Source organism: Engystomops pustulosus, chromosome 2, assembly GCF_040894005.1.
Source record: "Engystomops pustulosus chromosome 2, aEngPut4.maternal, whole genome shotgun sequence".
Taxonomy (NCBI): domain Eukaryota; kingdom Metazoa; phylum Chordata; class Amphibia; order Anura; family Leptodactylidae; genus Engystomops; species Engystomops pustulosus.
Window position 1 is genome coordinate 88,595,792 of NC_092412.1, and position 20,911 is coordinate 88,616,702.

At 40.4% G+C, this 20,911-nt stretch overlaps 1 protein-coding gene across 11 annotated transcripts in view; it reads left to right on the forward strand.

The window, feature by feature from the left end:
- MBNL2 (muscleblind like splicing regulator 2) overlaps positions 1-20,911 on the forward strand; it is a 95,403-nt gene that overhangs the window by 40,399 nt on the left and 34,093 nt on the right. For 9 of the 11 annotated variants that reach the window (XM_072135451.1, XM_072135444.1, XM_072135446.1 and 6 more), the window contains exon 2: positions 7,872-8,591. In XM_072135451.1, coding sequence (XP_071991552.1) covers positions 8,418-8,591 — 174 coding nt within the window. In that variant the 5' untranslated portion in view covers positions 7,872-8,417. Of the gene's footprint in view, positions 1-7,659; positions 7,795-7,871; positions 8,592-20,911 lie in introns of those variants that run through there. The other 2 variants (XM_072135443.1, XM_072135442.1) reach the window with 2 other exon arrangements.

Here is a 20,911-nt window from a genome sequence, read left to right on the forward strand (position 1 = left end):
CACCACATCCCCCCACAAAGAAATTAAAAATTATTCTTTCAGCTTAGTGATGGGAGCAAGGCGTAGCACATAGAATATTCCTAATTGCCCATGGAAACCAATTGCAGCTCAGCTTTCATTTTACCAGTGCTCATGAATATTTGTGATTGGTTGCCATGGGCAACTAAAAATATTCTGACTTTCAGACAGCTTGATAAATCTGCCCCATAATGTACATTAGGTACATGGGTAAAAATGAAATGATACTTAAACATTATGATACATAAATTTCATCTAATAGACAAAGGTCTATTAGGGCTATTAAGGTCTATTAATTCTGGGTTGTTCTCTATGTGTCTGCAGTTAGCGCTTTTATGAGGGACTCAAGAAATTTGCATTACAAGATATATGTACCCCAGGGAGTGTCAGATCGAGAAAACATAACAGTATTTTAATTGGAACAGGGAAAAAAGATATTGCAGTTGCATTGCAGTTCTGGTGCCCCTGGGTGTCCTTACAATTCAGAACGTCCACCTCCTGGGATATATTACTCATACACATCGAATTCAATTCACTAAAGAGACTGCACGTTCCTATATGAAGGACTCTATGACTGATATATACCTATGCAGAATTATTATTTTACAGCACATATTTTCTGTAATGGGGATATTTACAGTATAAAGTCCTACCACATAGCAGCACATATAGATGTATTGCATTTAGCTAGTCAATGACTGGAGTCATTTACATACCCTGTGATCAGTAGTGTGTGTGTGTGTGTATATATATATATATATATATATATATATATATATATATATATATATATATATATATATACATACTATATATATACACTCACCGGCCACTTTATTAGGTACACCATGCTAGTAACGGGTTGGACCCCCTTTTGCCTTCAGAACTGCCTCAATTCTTCGTGGCATAGATTCAACAAGGTGCTGGAAGCATTCCTCAGAGATTTTGGTCCATATTGACATGATGGCATCACACAGTTGCCGCAGATTTGTCGGTTGCACATCCATGATGCGAATCTCCCGTTCCACCACATCGTTTTTCGATTGTCTTGACCATGTTTACATGCATAAATGCACTGAGTTGCCGCCATGTGATTGGCTGATTAGAAATTAAGTGTTAACGAGTAGTTGGACAGGTGTACCTAATAAAGTGGCCGGTGAGTGATATATATATATTATATATACACAGGGTACAGTCATATGTACTAGGTAGCATTTAGCCTATACCTCCAGGACATTTACCATCTAAGGTATGTTTTGCACTTACCGTAGCGGCAGAATTGTTTTGGTATGTGTGCCTCTTATTAGGGTAGGTGCTGTATAGTTCACATCTAGACATCTGCATCTTTGGGCCCCTATTTCATGTGGTGGCATACAGAAGCTTTTTCCCAGGTTACTAAAACAGTTGGGGGGTATGCATGTTCTACCTTATGCTATATTATGGAAGTCTTCTCCCTTAGGCTCCTTTTACACTTGCGTTTTTTATGTATGTGTTCTGCACATGCTTTTGATGTGTCAAACTTACATCGCACTCGGACCCATTGTATTCAATGGGTTTTGTCAACCTTGCAATTTTTTTTCACACACACACAACAACATAAAAATCTCAGCAGGCCCTACTTTGGCAAGTTACACAAATGAAAACGCACCATACAAGTCTATGGAGACTAATCAAAAACGCTTTGCACTCTGAGACACACGCACGTACAATGCGTTTTTAACGAATGGGTTGTGACAAAAAGGCAGGAAGTGGCAAGTGTGTACCAATTGAGGAATCATGTGATTTGAAATATGTGAAAACATGTGAAAAAAACTCACTGAAAATCCAGTAAAAACGCGCATGAAAAATGTGCCGCAAAACCATTCCAGTCCCCTCTGTTTGTAGGAAATACTTAGGAATCAGTTGTACAAAGATAACAGCTTTTTTGTGACTTTTTCACCAGGGAACAAGTCACCAGGTTTTACCACACTAAACTACTAGCACACTGACCTAGGTTATGAAATGACCTTTGTAGAATAGAATTTAGAATGTAGAATTTATGAGAAATCCCCCCTGTTTACCTATGAAAAAAAAATATCCTTCAAAACTGCCAGTTATGACTCTTCTTGCCTCATTTTCCGTTTCAAGTTTATTGGTTGCAGGGGTAGAGTAACTTAAGAATTCCCTGTCTTTGGTTCTATAGCACCTATAAACATGACTATTCTCAAGTGTGAATGTGGGAAGTCATATTTGGCTGACTTTGGGGGAGATTTTTTTTTTATATGTAAACCGGTGAGATTTCACATAAAAGAGGGAATTCTAGAAAGGACAATTCATAGCCTACTGGAGGCGCTAATTTGGGGTTAAGTGGGGTAAAACCTGGTACAGGTTCTCTTTAACACTTCATGCTGCTATGTAGAACATTGAGAGAGAGCTCTGCTACATCATGGACACTTTGTGTCATGTGACCAGGGTGATGTCATCTAAGGTACATGTATGTATCTGATCACATGGAATCACAGTATGCCTCCATGGAGGATGGGGAGGAGTAGAAATCTATGGAGGCAGCTGTGATCATACTATGATACTGCCATGTGATCAGATACATACACGGGGTACACATTGCAAATATACCTTAAATGACAATGGTCACATGACATGCTGAGAAGAAGCATGGTACATGGGGAGGAGTAGATGGTTCGGCCGAGCAGGAGAAGTCACTTTGATGCCATGTAATGTAAGATAAAGTGGATTTATGGGAATGTAAGGGAAATAAGTTTTAGCTAAAAGTGTGTTTGCTTTATAGGAACCTGTCATCAGCTGTACTTGTTACAATGTGAGGACAGGTTCTCCTTAATACAGTCTAAAATATAATCACGGAAATTTCTAGTTGTCTTGTGTGGATAAGGCACTAGACAGTATGTGGATGGTTTTCTTTAACATACTGTTACAATGTAAAATCACTGGTATTTTATTTATAGATATTATCACTTTTCACTTATTGGTCTTGAGTTTAGAATGTGACCAGAAGTCAAGCAGAAAACCGTGGGAAGTATTATGAGATCTGGGGTAGATATTTTTGTACTGTAGGATGTGTTTGTGCATACTACACTCCCCAAAGTGATAACATTAGTTACACCCTGTACGTCAATAATTTCTTCTTTTGCAATGCACCCCATGGATTACAACTACTGTAATGCAGTGTCACTGCCAAATGTTTATCCCTTTACTGAATAAAGGTGAAATCTAGTTGATAAGGAAAGATCTTGTTACATGTTGGGTAAGAAGGATAACATAGAATATTTGTTTGGATTGACATTTAAAGGATGATAATTCTTATAAATTATTCATCAGTACAAAAGGATTTCCTTTTTGTTTTTTATTTTAGATTTTTCTTGTAGACAGGAGGCGGAGATTGTAGACAGACGCAGTGAGAGTGAAAATTTTCTGTCTATGGCATTGTTTAGAGGAGGTTTTGGTGCAGATGCAGTTTTGGGACCTTCCATGGGGAAAAGTGACGTTGGCATAGACCTTGCTTGTGACAAATTCATTAAACTGGTTTAAGCTATTTTTCACAAAAGGAATGAATTCATGTATTGTGACACACGATTTGTTGAGAAATGACTGCATTCCCCCTTCCCAGGTGAATGTGCTGCCACTTTATAGGAATTTTGTGACAACAATCATGGAATTAGGACACTACAAACAGATTTATTTAAGGGGTTAAACAAATCAATTATTTACTTTAAGCGCCCCTTTAATTTTTAAGTCACCCACTATCTCTCTAACTCTCCCCCATCCCACTCCATACATATAAATTAAGGCTGCGTTCACATGTGGTGTTTGCATTGCATTCTGAATTGAAAGGCAATACAACAGCTGAGGAGCAGAGATTTGACTAATTACATTTCTGTTAACATTCATGTTCAGAAAAAAAAATGTGTGTGTTAACACCATGTTAACATTTACGTTTTTAAATGCAATGCTAACAGCAATATGATTAGGCAAATTTCTTCTCCTCAGCTGTAATATTGCAATGTCAACACCATGGGGTTAATTAATTATTACATTTTGTCTTTGACTTGGTTGTCTGTGTTCAATTCCATTTTAGTTTTATCTGAATTCGGCGAGTATGTTGTAGCATTTTATTTATTTTTTTGGTCTGTCAAATAATATTGTTTTTTTTCGTGTTTGTCACAAAATGTTATTTTTTGGCGCACTTGTCCCTCTAAGGAGCAATTGGTCTTGATAAATTTGACAGTGGTTTTTGTCCTATTTCTACGCCAGGGGCTGACTAGAGTAAATTTATGATAAAACATGCGCCCAAACGAAAATTTGCACCAAATTGTGAATAATGAATTTAGTTCAGTATTGTGAAAACTAGTCTATGCAAATAATGAATTTGATGAATTTCTCCCCATGTTTAAATGTGGCCAGAAGGGGGTGCACACCTGGGTGAAATGTAGGAAGGCTGACCTGCAGTTCCATCTTACTCAGACTGAGGGTGGGTTCACATGCTCATTTTTTCAAACCTCTCAATGATATCATCCACACCTGCTTTTGGCTTTGAAAACTGCATCTAAAAAACTGAACATGTAAAAGGACCCTGAGAGTGTGGTCATAGGGTGTGCCATGGGTCGATCGCATTTGCTTTTCTATGGAATCGCATGCGCCTGGAAGGCTGGAATAACAAACATATAAAACCCAGTTCACATCTCATTTCTACAGCAGTAGCAGTAGTTTTTAAAAGTCTGTGGCGAAACCATCCAAAAATAACTTAAAATTGATAAGTGTAAGCCAATGTGAAGGCCTAGATTTCCAGTATAAATTATAGTTTTTAGCAACAGATGACAAAATGCCCCTTTGGTTGTACATGTAGACACATATAAAGTGATGGTCTCTTGTTGCTAAGGAATAAAGTAGAGAATATTTACTGACATGGTACAGAGACGGTGCCCAGAAGTGTTGTCATGGGGAAATAGGGGTGAGAACAACTTCAGGATTCACTGGTAGCCTGAGCCATTACTGTCCGTTACCAAATGTAGGGCTTGAAGTAGTTTCCCATTGATAACACTATTATACAGATTTTCCCCAGGTGCTATATGTATAGTGCAGGACTGTTGATGTAATGTCTGTTTTAAGCTTTTACTTGTTTACTTGGACTCTGCTAAGTAGTTCTCCATGTATGGCTAGGTGCCTGAGCGGCAGGGAGGCAATAACTCATGGTAGTCATAGAAAGCTGGCAGACCATAGTGCCACACTTCATAAACTAATACCAACTGCTTCCTCTATTCTTAGTTTATGTCCCACTTTGCAGTGTTTTGGGGTATCTAAGGCTACAAAGCAGTTAACAATATAGAAAATAAGTATATGTAGTACAAGAGGGGATTGTAATTTAGCTTTTCTCTTATTTAACTAATATTGTCATGTGTTCAATAAACTTATGCCAACAGTTTCCTACAAAAGTCTGAATATTTGTGTATGTTAAAGCTTACGAATTCAAAAAAGCATTTTTCCACTTTTTATTTGATGTACCCTATACATAGTATAAGTTATGGCTATAAGGATGGTGGGAGGTCGAATTCTCAGGACTCCCACCAATAGGCTTAACCAGCTGCCTCTAGCACCAAAATTATCACTTAGAGCAGAGCCAGAGGTACAGCCAGATGAACCTCTATGTATATAATGGAACTGTTTACCCCATCTTGTTCTCTGTGCCCAACATGCAGTACTACATGGACTTCTACTCCTTTCCATCCTCCATTGAGGCTGCTGTGATTTCATGTAATCACATACATGGTGTACAGTTTGCTATTATTAGAAGGCTAAAGGACCTGCGATGATGTCACTCTGGTCACATGTCATGAAGGCATCGGGTAAAAAATGGACACAATGGGGCACTTTTAGTTACCTGGTCCCTGCGCAATTCCCAAGGTGCGTTGGCCGATGAGGATGAAGTCTTCAGCAATTCAACAAGATTGTGCGTCCGAGATCCTGCATGTGTCGCTTCCCCGCTCAGGTCCACTGGAGTTCACCTTCTTCTTCCCGGTGTATGTGAGTGCATTGTATGCGACACAATTTGACTCGTTAAATACCGCAAGTAGTCCGAATCCGTCGGATTGTCCATGGCTCCCCCCCCCCCCCCCGATTTGTGTCGCGTGAAAGCCGGTGTGATTGTGACACAATCTGTTCGCGTGCGACCGATCCCCGGCGCGATCCCTGAAAACGTTGTAAAACCCAACAGACATGCGGCCGGGGGGCCATAGTAAATAAGCCCCAATATTTCCCATCTGTACATAGAGCTTTATATGTCTGTAGTTGAATATTAGCAGACGTCCCTAAGTACAAGGAGGCAGGGAAGTGAATTGAAGAGACACAGAGCTGTCAGTCAGATTAATGGGGCGTGGCTCACTGCCAGCCTGAGAGAGAAGAGTCACAGATGCCAGACATGAGCCACAGAAGCTAATTTGCATATCAGAGAAACATTTGTAATTAAGGTACAATGCCCCACTGAGAGCTAATGTTAGGTGATATGGGGAGGACCAGCAGGCATTGTTAGTCAGGGTGATCAAAATCTGGTGACAGGTCCTCTTTAAGGCAATTAATACAATAGAAAAGATGGAGAACCCCTTTTATAATGATAGAACTGGCATATTTGGGAAAAATGGCTGTAGGCTGGTGTTACTTCAGTATTAGGTTACATACAGGTATAGCTGAGATTTTCTGTGGGTCTTTCTGCAATAGAGACTAGAAAGTTAAAAACTAATAAAGAAATCCAATGATTTCTCTTAATATAATATTACCTATCAGTGACATAGCACCAAGATGTATCATCACTTTGATATTCCTGGTGCAAAATCATATCTGTAAGTCTTCCAGAACAGAAGAGGTTCTTTCTCATCCACGTCCAAATAGAGATCCTAATCGGGATCTATTGAATGGGGTTTCTAAAACCTAAATATTGATGACCGTTCCTAGAAAAGGTCATCAATATAAGATGAATTTTGGCCCATCTTTTGACTTTCCACGCTCGTGTCCCAGTCAGGAAACCCCCTTAGGTCAGAATTCCACAATAGGGTATATGAAATATATTTTAGCAAAAATAGGTAAAAGTTCTGATATTTTACAAAAATATCTCAGTTTTTCATATTTCCAACCGTCACATATAAGGCAGTCTGCAGCCGTCATCATTAGGATTATTATTTAGGGTCTTTTAGGTGGGCTGAAAAATGTGCTCCTGCATAGACGGCAATAACTGTAATAATTCCAAATCTGGTCTTAAACTTTTACTTATCTGCCTCTGAATGTTATTAGGAGTTCCTTATTGTGACTATGTAGGCGTTTACAGATAGTTAAATGTCAGGAACTGTAGCATATTCTATTATCCATCATGCCCTTTACATGCATTGCAGTCAGAATAATCTTTTCTGCCTGTGACGACACCATGGTGGTTAACACACCCGAAGAAATACTGGCAAGCCGAGCAAATTTTATGTACAGAAAATATAATCTCTAGGACTAAAATCTGCTATTAATTGGAAAAGGGAGTCTTAATAAATTGGTTAGGAGGCTAAGCACATTAGAGGGAATTGTTTTGGAAGTGGCTTGTCTAATTATTGTGTCTGCAACATTCATCCATTTGTGAGTCACTCCCATGTGCTGGATAGAAGCCTAGAATATTACAGCAATACCAGCTCCAATTGGTTCTTGTGCTGTCACGCAGATCTTCTCTGGGAAGGCTGAGAACAGAGGCTTGTATTATGCACTTGGTTTATGTGACACTTCCTCCTAGGAAAGGTGGGGTTCGTCTTTGATCTGTCTTTTCGTTTAACCCGTTTTTGAGCATTCCTAACCTTGTGCTGTTTGTGTTTTAGGTTTCCTGCTTATTTGGAAAGTGCCTGTTTCAATGTCACTTCTGCCAATGAGTGCAACAGCGGACTCCCATTAAATGCCAAACACCTACGAGCCTGCCCTGAAGTCTCTCCCAAGTTATTGTCGCTGCCAATGATTCGTCGAGAAATGGACTGAATCTCTACTGCATAGAGGGACATAGATTGGAGATTGTGGAAGACCAAGATTTTGTTTCTATAAAGTGACCAAGAAGGAAGTCATATTTCATACTGGACCACCCCTAGACTTGGTGTACTTTATGGAAAGCAACTACGCAGTAAGCCCATATTTCCATCTGTAGTATGTCTTCTCAGCCAAATTTGTAGTGCGACTTGATAGATGTCTAACTCAGTGCTGATTCACTGGCTTTTTTCATGCAGCTTTGTGCGTTTTGGACTCCATTCAGTGGTCCGGTTCATCTAAAAAACTTTTTATTGCACTGAAGGCTGGTGAGGAAGGTAACAGGCACCAGCTTGACTTGAGCTTCAAAGGCACCAGATAGACTTTGGTTTTCCCTTCATTTCTCCAATATGGCTTTGAATGTAGCTCCAGTGAGAGACACTAAGTGGCTGACCCTTGAAGTGTGCAGGCAATTCCAGAGGGGCACATGTTCAAGATCCGATGAGGAATGCAAATTTGCACATCCACCCAAAAGTTGTCAGGTTGAAAATGGACGTGTAATCGCCTGCTTTGATTCCCTGAAGGTAAGGGAGAATTAAATTCTTTCTCTAAAGTTAATTATGCTGTATAAAGAAATGTTGGTAACTATGTTTCCATGATTCTAGTCCCTTGGAACAGTTTGTACCTGCAGAGGTTTCCTATTAATATGGAAAACCCCCAGGGCTTTGAGTTGTGAAAAAAAAAACATTTCCCTATTCCATACTTCCGGTTATCAGACCTGCATCCATCCAGAAGTTCTTGGGGGTTATGGAAGCTACTTTGACTAATCGGTGGTCTTCCCATACCAGGGTGCAGGAAGTGAAGTCATGTAGTCCGAGCAGGAGGCCCTAATTGGATGAAGCAGGTCCCATGACTGGCCTGGGAAAACCACTTTCATATGATTGTGCTGTGCCAGAAAATCCTGAATTGCATATGCTGGTACTGGGCATTTCAATCTGTCCATCCATTAATAAGATTTGTAGATATTACCCTAAGGGAGGTTATCTGTGAATGATCTTGTACTAGCCAAGAGGGCGATCACCACCCATTAGATTGCTCATTCACATATAAGCTTCTGAGGCCATATGTTTTACAGATCATATTAAGCAGCATAAGTTAAACTATGCAAAACTTAACTTTAATTTTCTTCTACTGATTATTAATTTAGCCATTATAGTCCAGAGCACCATTCACAATTGTGCAATTTTACAACTCTCAGCTTGCTTACTGGATTTCGGAATTTTTTGGAAATGGGTCAAGGGGGTTGAAATATTCACTAATATTTCAGGACCACATTCACAGGATCCTGGCTGCAGCGCTCATGTGGGTAATAGGTTGCATCATAGTATACGGAAGCCATCACAACAGCAATGAATTCCCTTACTGTCCTCATGGGCCCCTGCATCCAATCACTAGCCAGTAACACTGCAGTGTATCACTTAGGCCAGTGATGGCGAACCTTTAACAGACCGAGTGCCCAAGCTACAACTAAAATCCACTTATTTACATGGCATTTTAAGGAGTAACTTATTGCTACCTGTTCTTCCTCAATTTTCAATCGTATCAAACCCCTGAGGCCACCAATACAGTTGAAAGACTATATGCAGACTCTCATTGTAGCTTCTCTCTGGGGTCTCTCTGTAGAATGAGAATGGTGGGTCCAGCAGCGGGACCTCCGAGAACATTGCAGTTATGTCAACAGCCTCTCACTTTTCCCGCAGTTACTAACAGCCAATGAAATGTCGTTTTAAAACATTATCTCTTAAGTTGCCTGGGACTGCAGAATTTGGTCCTAATTGGTGAACTCTGTCCTGAAGTGATGGTCTGAGTGCCCACAGAAATGGCTCTGAGTGCCACCTCTGGCACCCGTGCCATAGGTTCGCCACCACTGACTTAGGCCATTGAATACATAGCAGGGACACATTGCTACAGTGCAGACTGGAGGTAAGTACCAAGTGCCTGCGTTGGAACAGTGAGGGATTTTTTTCAGGTGGAAAATGAGACTCATTATTTTATGGCATTTTACACCTATTGACCATATTAATTATCTTGAAAAATCCCTTCAAGGCCACTAGGCAAAAAAACACGGATGGTTTTCTAATGTAGTTTCTGTCCTGCCCAGTTGGTTGCCCAACATTAAAAAAAAAAAAAAAAAAAACGGGCCGCATACGGATGTCATGTTGGATCCATTGACTTCTATGGAGGTCTGGGTCCTAATGTGAGAAAAAAACAGTGCATGCTCACAATCTACACACCAGTGAAAAAAACAGATATGGGAATGGACTCATAGAAATTGATGGGTCAGTGTGCAGTTCGCAAAAAAAAAAAACAGAACGATCGTATACTGATGTAAAATACGCCTGTCTGAGTGAGCCCTTAGGCAGAGGGGGAGAATGTAGATCATAGACAAGGTACCAGCGGTTAGCAGCGGTTACAAAAGGGAGCCCCTGCACTTACAGCTGTATGTAGGTGCCTGTCCCTGGTCGTCTTGGAAGCTTGTATGCATAGCTGGGAAAAATGACATCCTTTCCTTCATTGTGGTTTCATTTTGAAGAACTTGATAACTTGAATTTAATTGGGTCATTGTGGAAAGAGGCAAAAGACACATATTTGGGGGTTACACAACTACATTGTATTGTACATTACAATATTGATTCAGAATTAATTTACTTTCCATTTGTTTTGTTACTGATCTTTTAGATCTCATAGAAGACACAACTGGCTTTGCAGAACTCGGTGCACCTCATTATTAGTCTTGTGATGCTGGAACATGTCCTTATACTATAACATATCTTTCTTAAACGTAAGAGTGTACCACTCCCTAATGTGCCTGGGCAAGCCCTTATTTCCACAGAACTATCCCTGACTATTTCCCTGTGTCTGAAGATCAGGGCGGCCGTAGGTGCTTTACAGGATCTATTAAGTGTTTGTACAGAGAGAGGGAGTAACTAACTGAATTGGCCTAGAAATACCTACAATATGTGACCCCTGGGATTATTTGCTTAGTTGCCTTGGAAGTACAGGGTGGTTTGCATTGGCCTTCCCTTATCATACAGTCAGTATTTTCCTGGGAGAAGAGAAGCAGCTGCTAGTAGAAGTTCAGTGCTGTGACGGCTGCTGGTAACATAAGAAGGCGTGATCATGTTTATATACTTGTCTACATGCCATAACATTATATCAGTGTCCAGCTATAGGTCCAGATCCCCAGTGCAGCAGACACATGTCCCGCACTGTGTCATACACGAAGCTATAACCTGTGGATTATATGATATATACATGGACAGGATTGATCCACCATACAGTTAACTAGATATTGTGGATACTTCCATCAGCTGACGTCCCCAGAACAGTTTCTAGCCTATTCTGGCACAGCTCCCGATGTATTTATTTGATGGACATTTAACTATAGGAAATGTAATCTGTGGCTTTAGTAGAGATGATGGAAAGTTATTGAAACTGCATCCAAAGCTAAATAGTAGCCTGCTACATGCCCAGGGATGTGCATTATCCGTACTGGGGTTAGAGGTAAAGTAAAAGGGGTTGTCCTACTGTTCAACAATTTCCGGGTGGCCTGGCACTCCCACCCGATACAAGAGATAGGTGGGCTTGCCAGGCTGCCCAGAACTTATCGGGGCAAAGTTTCTATTCCCGTGTCAACAAAAAGGGTCAGGGCTCTGACAGATCGCAGCAAGGGAGGTTGAGAGCGATGGAGGAGGTGAGTACAGGTTTATTTTTTTTAAACCCCTCCCCAGCCGGGTTGGTCATTTTTAGAACAGTCGGACAACACCTTTAAATGAATAAATAGGAAATAATTGTTAGATCATTAATTTCCTTCTTGATATGTGATATTTGTGTGTATGAAAATGATGGCGGGTCCTCATTGTCAAATGTAGATATTTTTTTAGATTTTCAGTACACATCATGACAGTGTCTTCCTCCAGTACACACCATGACAGTGTCTTCCTCCAGTACACATCATGACAGTGTCTTCCTCCAGTACACACCATGACAGTGTCTTCCTCCAGTACACATCATGACAGTGTCTTCCTCCAGTACACATCATGACAGTGTCTTCCTCCAGTACACACCATGACAGTGTCTTCCTCCAGTACACATCATGACAGTGTCTTCCTCCAGTACACATCATGACAGTGTCTTCCTCCAGTACACATCATGACAGTGTCTTCCTCCAGGACACATCATGACAGTGTCTTCCTCCAGTACACATCATGACTGTGTCTTCCTCCAGTACACATCATGACAGTGTCTTCCTCCAGTGTACATCATGACAGTGTCTTCCTCCAGTACACAACATGACAGTGTCTTCCTCCAGTACACATCATGACAGTGTCTTCCTCCAGTACACATCATGACAGTGTCTTCCTCCAGTACACACCATGACAGTGTCTTCCTCCAGTACACATCATGACAGTGTCTTCCTCCAGTGTACATCATGACAGTGTCTTCCTCCAGTACACATCATGACAGTGTCTTCCTCCAGTACACATCATGACAGTGTCTTCCTCCAGTACACATCATGACAGTGTCTTCCTCCAGTACACATCATGACAGTGTCTTCCTCCAGTACACATCATGACAGTGTCTTCCTCCAGTACACATCATGACAGTGTCTTCCTCCAGTACACATCATGACAGTGTCTTCCTCCAGTACACATCATGACAGTGTCTTCCTCCAGTACACACCATGACAGTGTCTTCCTCCAGTACACATCATGACAGTGTCTTCCTCCAGTACATATCATGAACAGTGTCTTCTTCCAAAACACATCATGACAGTGTCTTCCTCCAGTACACACCATGACAGTGTCTTCCTCCAGTACACACCATGACAGTGTCTTCCTCCAGTACACACCATGACAGTGTCTTCCTCCAGTACACACCATGACAGTGTCTTCCTCCAGTACACATCATGACAGTGTCTTCCTCCAGTACACACCATGACAGTGTCTTCCTCCAGTACTCACCATGACAGTGTCTTCCTCCAGTGTACATCATGACAGTGTCTTCCTCCAGTGTACATCATGACAGTGTCTTCCTCCAGTACACATCATGACAGTGTCTTCCTCCAGTACACATCATGACAGTGTCTTCCTCCAGTACACATCATGACAGTGTCTTCCTCCAGTACACATCATAACAGTGTCTTCCTCCAGTACACACCATGACAGTGTCTTCCTCCAGTACACACCATGACAGTGTCTTCCTCCAGTACACACCATGACAGTGTCTTCCTCCAGTACACACCATGACAGTGTCTTCCTCCAGTACACATCATGACAGTGTCTTCCTCCAGTGTACATCATGACAGTGTCTTCCTCCAGTGTACATCATGACAGTGTCTTCCTCCAGTACACATCATGACAGTGTCTTCCTCCAGTACACATCATGACAGTGTCTTCCTCCAGTACACATCATGACAGTGTCTTCCTCCAGTACACATCATGACAGTGTCTTCCTCCAGTACACACCATGACAGTGTCTTCCTCCAGTACACATCATGACAGTGTCTTCCTCCAGTACACACCATGACAGTGTCTTCCTCCAGTACACACCATGACAGTGTCTTCCTCCAGTACACACCATGACAGTGTCTTCCTCCAGTACACACCATGACAGTGTCTTCCTCCAGTACACACCATGACAGTGTCTTCCTCCAGTACACACCATGACAGTGTACCTTCTGCCCATACACATTATAGTTTCTTCTGAAAATCTTGCTGCATGAAAAAACAGTGTACATCTTGTGTCACAGTTGTTTTGCAACTCACAGGGGATAAAGATGCAAAACTACAAATTGGCCTCATTCCCTTGTTATGTCTTGTTTTTCATGTAAGCAATGAACTGATATCTTCTGATGTAAATCTGACATTCTTAGTAACATAAAAGCTTAATTTACAAACCGCATTTATACTTTACCATCTCATACACGTTGTTGGGGAGTACAGAGATGATCCATCTAACAAGCAACATGTATAGGTAAGTGTAAAAGCTGCAATAAACACAAGGAAAGTTCAGCAATGTGTGATGGATTTACCGCCTACTGCCTGTTATGGAAATATGGTTTGTCAGAATTCAGTGATGACAGGTTGGAGAAAATTGTACTGTCCTTTTTGATTTTCCCAGTTGAATAATTGTTTTCTTCAAAGTAGATTGTCACAGCAAGTCTTGGCAACAGTTTACTATGTCTCCATTAATATAGATATAAATCACAATCTGGTGGACCATATGATCTTCATGTATCTAATGTATAGCAACCTTTAGGGTCTCAGGGGATGTGACTGCTGAGATTTACTGCCTTACACATTAGAATGTACAGACAGTTTCAGAAAAAGCCCACATGAGAATGGCAACCACATACACCAGTTTCTGTCACCCTATCATTGTCTGTTAAATACTGTCTTAGGCTGCATTTACATTGACGTATGCCCGCACTGTTACAGCCGGGCAGGCATTTGTCAGCTGTGATGGAGAGGAGGAGGGGTCGCTCCTTCCCTCTCCTTAGCGATCCATTGCACACGGCACGTAAATGTCCTACCTTTTCCCCGTGTACGGAGCGGGCACCTTATCGCTCCGTGCGGCCATTGCTTTCTATGGGGTCGTATGTACCTTCACCACATTTTTCACAAATACACCTAGTGACAGGTTACCAAAGAGCCCTATTAATTAATTGACACCCTTTATTTAGCTAAAAATTGTTTACCTCAGATCCCCATATAATCAACTTTGTAACCTTGCCTTAAATATTGCAACATCAAGAGTGAGTCAGAGGGGGTGTGGACTTTTACTCCTCCCCATGCTCCCTACATGGAGGTATGCTGTGATTTCATGTGATTAGATACATACACGGGGTACTGTTTGCTAATATTAGGAGGCTAAAGGACCCTTAGATGTCATCCTGGTCACATGACATTACGTGCTGATTTTGAGAAGACATTCAGCTGCTAGATTCAGCCTGAGGAGGCCACGCCCCTTCTGATTTGCTCTAGATGTGGCTATATGCGAGTCTAGGTTATAAATAGGTCATAAATGTCTTTTTCATGGTCCTTCCATGACACATTGGGGCATATTTATCAAGCTGTCTTAAAGAGGACCTGTCAGCTCGGAAAACCCACAGACCAAATGTGGCCCCCATAATCCTCCCCGCAGCCCCTTTCTCCCTAGCCGTTTTTTAAAATTAATTTATGTACAGTACCAAATAAGAGGTCGGATCGTGTATCTGACGCGCTGGCCGTCGGCGTTATTCATTAGGGGGCGTGCCGACAGCACGCCCCCGCCAGCGGTCTCATTGTAGGAGAAGCCGGCAGTTATTCCTGTATTCCAATAGCTAGGATGTAGCGCTTAATGTTATGTTTCGTTTCATCTTTTTCTAGTTTATGGTCCATAAATTTGTCCATCTACCTCTTAAAAAACTTACTTGTAGATCCATCTATTCACTTGTACTTGCCCATACCTCAGCCCATACTTAAGATGGTGCGCATCACTCCGGTGGCGGCGCCTGACTTCCGGTTCACAATGACGCGCACACTATGCGCGTTGTGCGTCTTCCGGAACCCGGTCCCGCCACCTGATTGGTATTATGCAACACCCGGGTGGGTAATATGCTTGGTTACAATCAAAATTGGATATACTGTGATCATATTGATATTTGTGCATTTGATAATGCTTGCTACGCATTGAATGACTGGTGACCATCGCCACACTCTTGTTTTTGTGGATTTTATTACATGTTTTAATGGTTTCTTTTTTGATGGCCATACTTAATGATAATAAAGTTTGTGTAATGTTTTCATTAATTAAGTAGCAATGAGTATTATTTATTGATTGGAAATATTTTGGTCCTATACACCTCTATTGGTATTATATGTTTTGGATTGGTAATAGGAGCAGTTTACTTAGTATTGGGTTTTCTTTTTTTGGTATTTAATATTAGACACCGGCTCAATTCTGTACCATTTCATTACTGAAACATTTAAATCACCGCTGTTTTACATAATAATAATAGCTTTCACTTGTTCCAACAAAGACCTTCCCCGGCTCATTGCATTCAATAAATACATGAAGATTGGATTCCATTTATCTGAATTAACACTGTTTTATGAATTTCACATCAGATTCATTTATAAGAGCAATAATGATAATTATGCAGGATTCGATCTCTAATCCTCACCAAAGCTAGATGTGTGTTACAGACCAGGAGATCCTAAGTAAGAGAAGAAGGGCCGTCTCAGTACCAGTGCGTATGTGTAGCGGTGTCACTGGACTGATGGATGGGATAAATATAATCATTAGACTAATGTCTGTGTACGGTGAAGATGAGCGCTTGCACCAATTATATGTTTTAGCCGAAACCACATTGGCACTTTTTGCAAACATGTACTTATATATACAAAGACAATGTTACAAATATTTTTTGCAGATGTTGGGCTATTTCAGCGAGAACTACAAAGAATTTAGTAAAAATCGATGTAATGAGACTAAAATATAGTTTTGGTAATATATTCAATTATAAGCTCACTTAAATAGTAGTAGTCTCCAAAATAGATAAAGCACCCAATAAAGGATGATGTTATATTTACAATTGGTTCTGCAGTTAGTTTTCTTATGGTTTACTGTGCCTTACATATTGGCTATAGACCCCTATAAAGTTTTCACTCTTTGTTTTATTGCAGCCAATGGGTAAGGTCAAAAAAGTTCTTATTTTGCTCATTAATATACACTCTGCATCCCATCTTAACATTTGCTTTGACACTCATATTTAATTCACCTGCTGTCCATTTCGTTCTAATCCTCCTTGAGATGGTTTTACTCCTTCATTGGAGTCCAGCTGTGCTTAATTAAACTGATTGAACTTGATTAGTAAAGTCACGCACCTGTCTATATAAACAGCTCACAGTGCATGTCAGAGCACATGAGAATCATGAGACCTAAGGAACTGCCCAAGGACCACAGAATTGTGGCAAGCCACACAACAATGTCAGAAGGGATAAGGGTATTTCTGCAGGCGATATGCCACTGCCACAGGTGTATTTACTATTTCTGAACAGAATGTGTATGTGTATTGAGAGTTGGGAGAGAGAGCTCTATTTCTATATTTCCTATAAATCCACATCATCCTGTTGATGGTTTTTTTAAGAGATTCTTTTTGGGTACCAATTTTTTTTAACGATAATGAGTACCTTGAATTTAATTTGTATAAAGTCTTTAAATGTGACATGATTTAAAGGATGTAGATTGAAGATGGGATTGAGATCTTAAGAAAAAAAATGAGTGAAAAGTCTGCTTCTGGATTTTAATTAGGAGCGTTAAGTGCAAAGTGAAATAATTAGTAGAATGACATACTTACAACCCACTAAAATAGCTGCCGCTCATCCTGTTATTAACCCGGAGTCTATACCTTGAAGATGTGCAAAATTATTCTTAATAGTTATGTGTTTGTCATATATTTTACAGTTCCCAGCACCAAGCCTTTACCCACTGTGGGATGGGCAATGTCCTTGTGCCCATGACAAATCATGTGATGTAAATATGTAAAGGAACTGCACTACTCACTCGCATACTACAGGTGCCAGCACCCTTTACACAACATATTACAGACCCCTTGTGTCCATGGCATTCTAATCACAATTCTTGATGTGGTGAGGTATGTGAAGGTCGATTCTGGGAAGGTCGATAATTACCTCTAGTAAAGGTCCAAAATGACAGTGTGGCAAATCCACTGGGGTGCTGGTGTGCAGATTCCCCTCATGACTTATTGGCTGTGATAACTAGTGGGCTATGCTGCCCTGTAAAGACAACAGATTATATGCACAATAGGAGAGCCACACATCACAGGGGACGAGAGACTCGTCACAGGGAGTTGTACGCATGCAAACTGAAGCCCGAATCTCCGCCAAAGCTAATGCAAAGGCGTGTGTGGACTGGGAGGAATTTTAAACAAAAGTGATTTCTCCATCCACAATCCAAACTAATGTGACCTAAAGTGTATCGGGCATAAATATCCTCCATCACTAGGTAAAATGTAAGCCAGGGATTAAAAAAGGTTGGTAGGACCCTATTGGGTGGAACAAAGCCAATACCTATAATGATAAGTTCGAAAAGGCAGTAAATACACAAAAAAGGAATAATAAGAATGGACAATTTAGTGAATGCACCTAATATATATAGGCGGTCCCCTACTTAAGAACGTCTGACTTACAGATGACCCCTAGTTACAAACAGACCTTTGGATTTTGGTAATTTATTGTACTTGAGCCCTAGGCTACAATAATCATCTGTAACAGTTATCAAAGGTGTATGTAATTAAGATTTATTGTTAATCCTCGTTCTTATTACAATCCAACATTTTTAAAATCCAAAGAGACCAAAACAATTTTGACTGGAGTTATAAAGTATACAGTTCCGACATACATACAAATTCATCTTCAGAACAAACCTGCAGAACCTATCTTGTACTTAACCCTGGGACCACCTGTACAGACATTTCTAGTAGTGCATTTTGAACCTAGTCCGGTCATAAATAAGGTGTTGACATTAGGATCCCACTCCAACAGTACCTTGTAAGAAAAAAGGGTGAATTTGTTACAGAAAGCAAGTGAAGCTCAGTTGTTCATTTAAACCAAGTGGAGCTGCTGTCCTCAGGCGAAATATACAACAGGCGTGTTTTTGTCAGGTACCAAATCAGGATCCATTCTGAATACATTCCAATATTATGGCTAAAATGCTCTGTATTTTGGTGGATGCTCCATCATATGTTCCAATCAATCTAATTGTTGATAAGGCAATATTTTAGCGTTAGGTGTCGAGAATTGATCTGTCAGTTTGTAATGCTCTTTTGAAAGCCAAGCGAAGTACTGCATCAGGGTATCGTCTGACCTGGATTGTACTATGGAGGTTTTGAGACTGATGAACTCGGTAAGGTGAAACATGTCATGTTGGGATGAGTTTTGAAGTAACAACAATTGGATTACTCTCTTTGACCATTCTAACCTTTACAATGATGCTAGGTCATTACCAGGGTCAGGTTCCAGTCATGTTGGTGGCTATTTAGGGCCACGGCTCTGAGTTGAGATTTTAAGGGCGCAGTAGAGGATTTGTGTATCTAGGGCCTAGTAAGGACAGTGACTTTTTGTCAAATGAAACTCAGGCTGATGATTTAACCTTCTACCTACGCCTCTTTCACCCTTGTGTGCGCTCTATTTGACGTTCTACACAATGTATTCACTGTGAGCGGTGGAACAAAAATATGCACAAGTCTCTTGAGCCATACGACCAACAAACTCTTATGTTGTACAAGAATGAGAAAGGTGAGCTCTCCTTTTTACCACATGGGTGTATGAGATATAAATATTATCCTACGTAGACTCCTCTTCCTATCTCTCCTCTCTTTTGGCCACAATGGGCCATGCTTGTTGAAGCTTACATTGTGATTGTTAAATTCTACTTCATTAGTTTTGATAAAAAATAATGTTTTAATCACCAGGCACATTTGTAGGATTTAAAAGGAAGAGTTATGATGCCTGTGGTAGTTTCTTGAAACAATAGCCACCTTATAGGAAGTGGAATATGATGGCGCTATATAAATAAAGATTATTATTAGTATTGGCTGATTTTTTACATGTCGCAGTAATAATTTTGACAAATATCGTTGGTAATTTGGACATAACATGACGTTGCTTATTGTCAAGCCTTCCTTGCTGGGACCTCTTTGCTAGTATTCCTGGCACTCCGTGTGGTACATTTTCCTCATTTCCTCTTCAGCAGATGGAGGGGTCAGAGTCTCAGGATTATCACCTCAGGTACAACCAGAGCAGGAAAAATTGACGTATTATGTTTCAATTGCAAGGCAAACTACCCAGCATAGACGTGGATACTGACGTGGGTCTGGCTGTCATTCTGCTATTTGAGGAAAATATCCTACAAATAAAGAAAAGTGATATGTTTTATTGGCTCATGGCCCAAGACAAATTAATTCATTTTGGCACATTATGAATATGCATTACAATCCAGAGTTTCTGAGGTGTTTTTAACATATTTTTTCTGTTGAAGACCAGTTAGTCAAAATCTTGTTTTTTCTGTTTCTGTGAGGCATAAATAGGAATACACGCAATGGATATTCCATAAATTTTTGACCCCGTCATGCTGTGGATACAGTATATCCTTAATATGCAGGCTTATTGGTATACATATGTCTAATATTTTGTAATGCACATGTATAGTGGATAAAAGAGTACTCATTGCTTATTATTTAGTTCTCTGCAAATTTGCATTAAAGACATGTTTACTTTACTACGATTAATTATGCTAACAATAATGCAAAACCATGCTGTAAACCAAAACATGAAACCCTTTAAGGTTCCCACATTAAAAGGAACCTATCAAGAGCTTTTACCTCATGAAACTAGAAGCCCCCTCACATAGGGTATGATGTATCCTTTCTAGAATCCCCTCTTATATGTGAAATCTTTCCTGTTTACCAATAACAGAAAAATCTCCCAAAAAATCTTAATCTTCAGCTCTGTAGTACAGACACGCGTCCTACAAACGGACCACTCTGCCCAGTGTAAAACCTAGTGACACCTAATGAAATTAAATTCATTTTAAGAATGAGCTTGTCATGTGATAGGATTGACTGATTTAGTAAAGGGGTCTCTAGGGAATATACAGTATGTTCTCACACGGGCTAACATTTCTCTGATCAGCATTTGTAAATCCCCTGCAAGATCCACCTGATTGGTCACAATCAATAAGCAATTTAATAATCGTAAGCATTGAACCTGATCAGCTCCACTGGGTTTATATTCGCGTCCCTTCCCTATAGGCCTTGGACATCTTTATCTTTCAGATC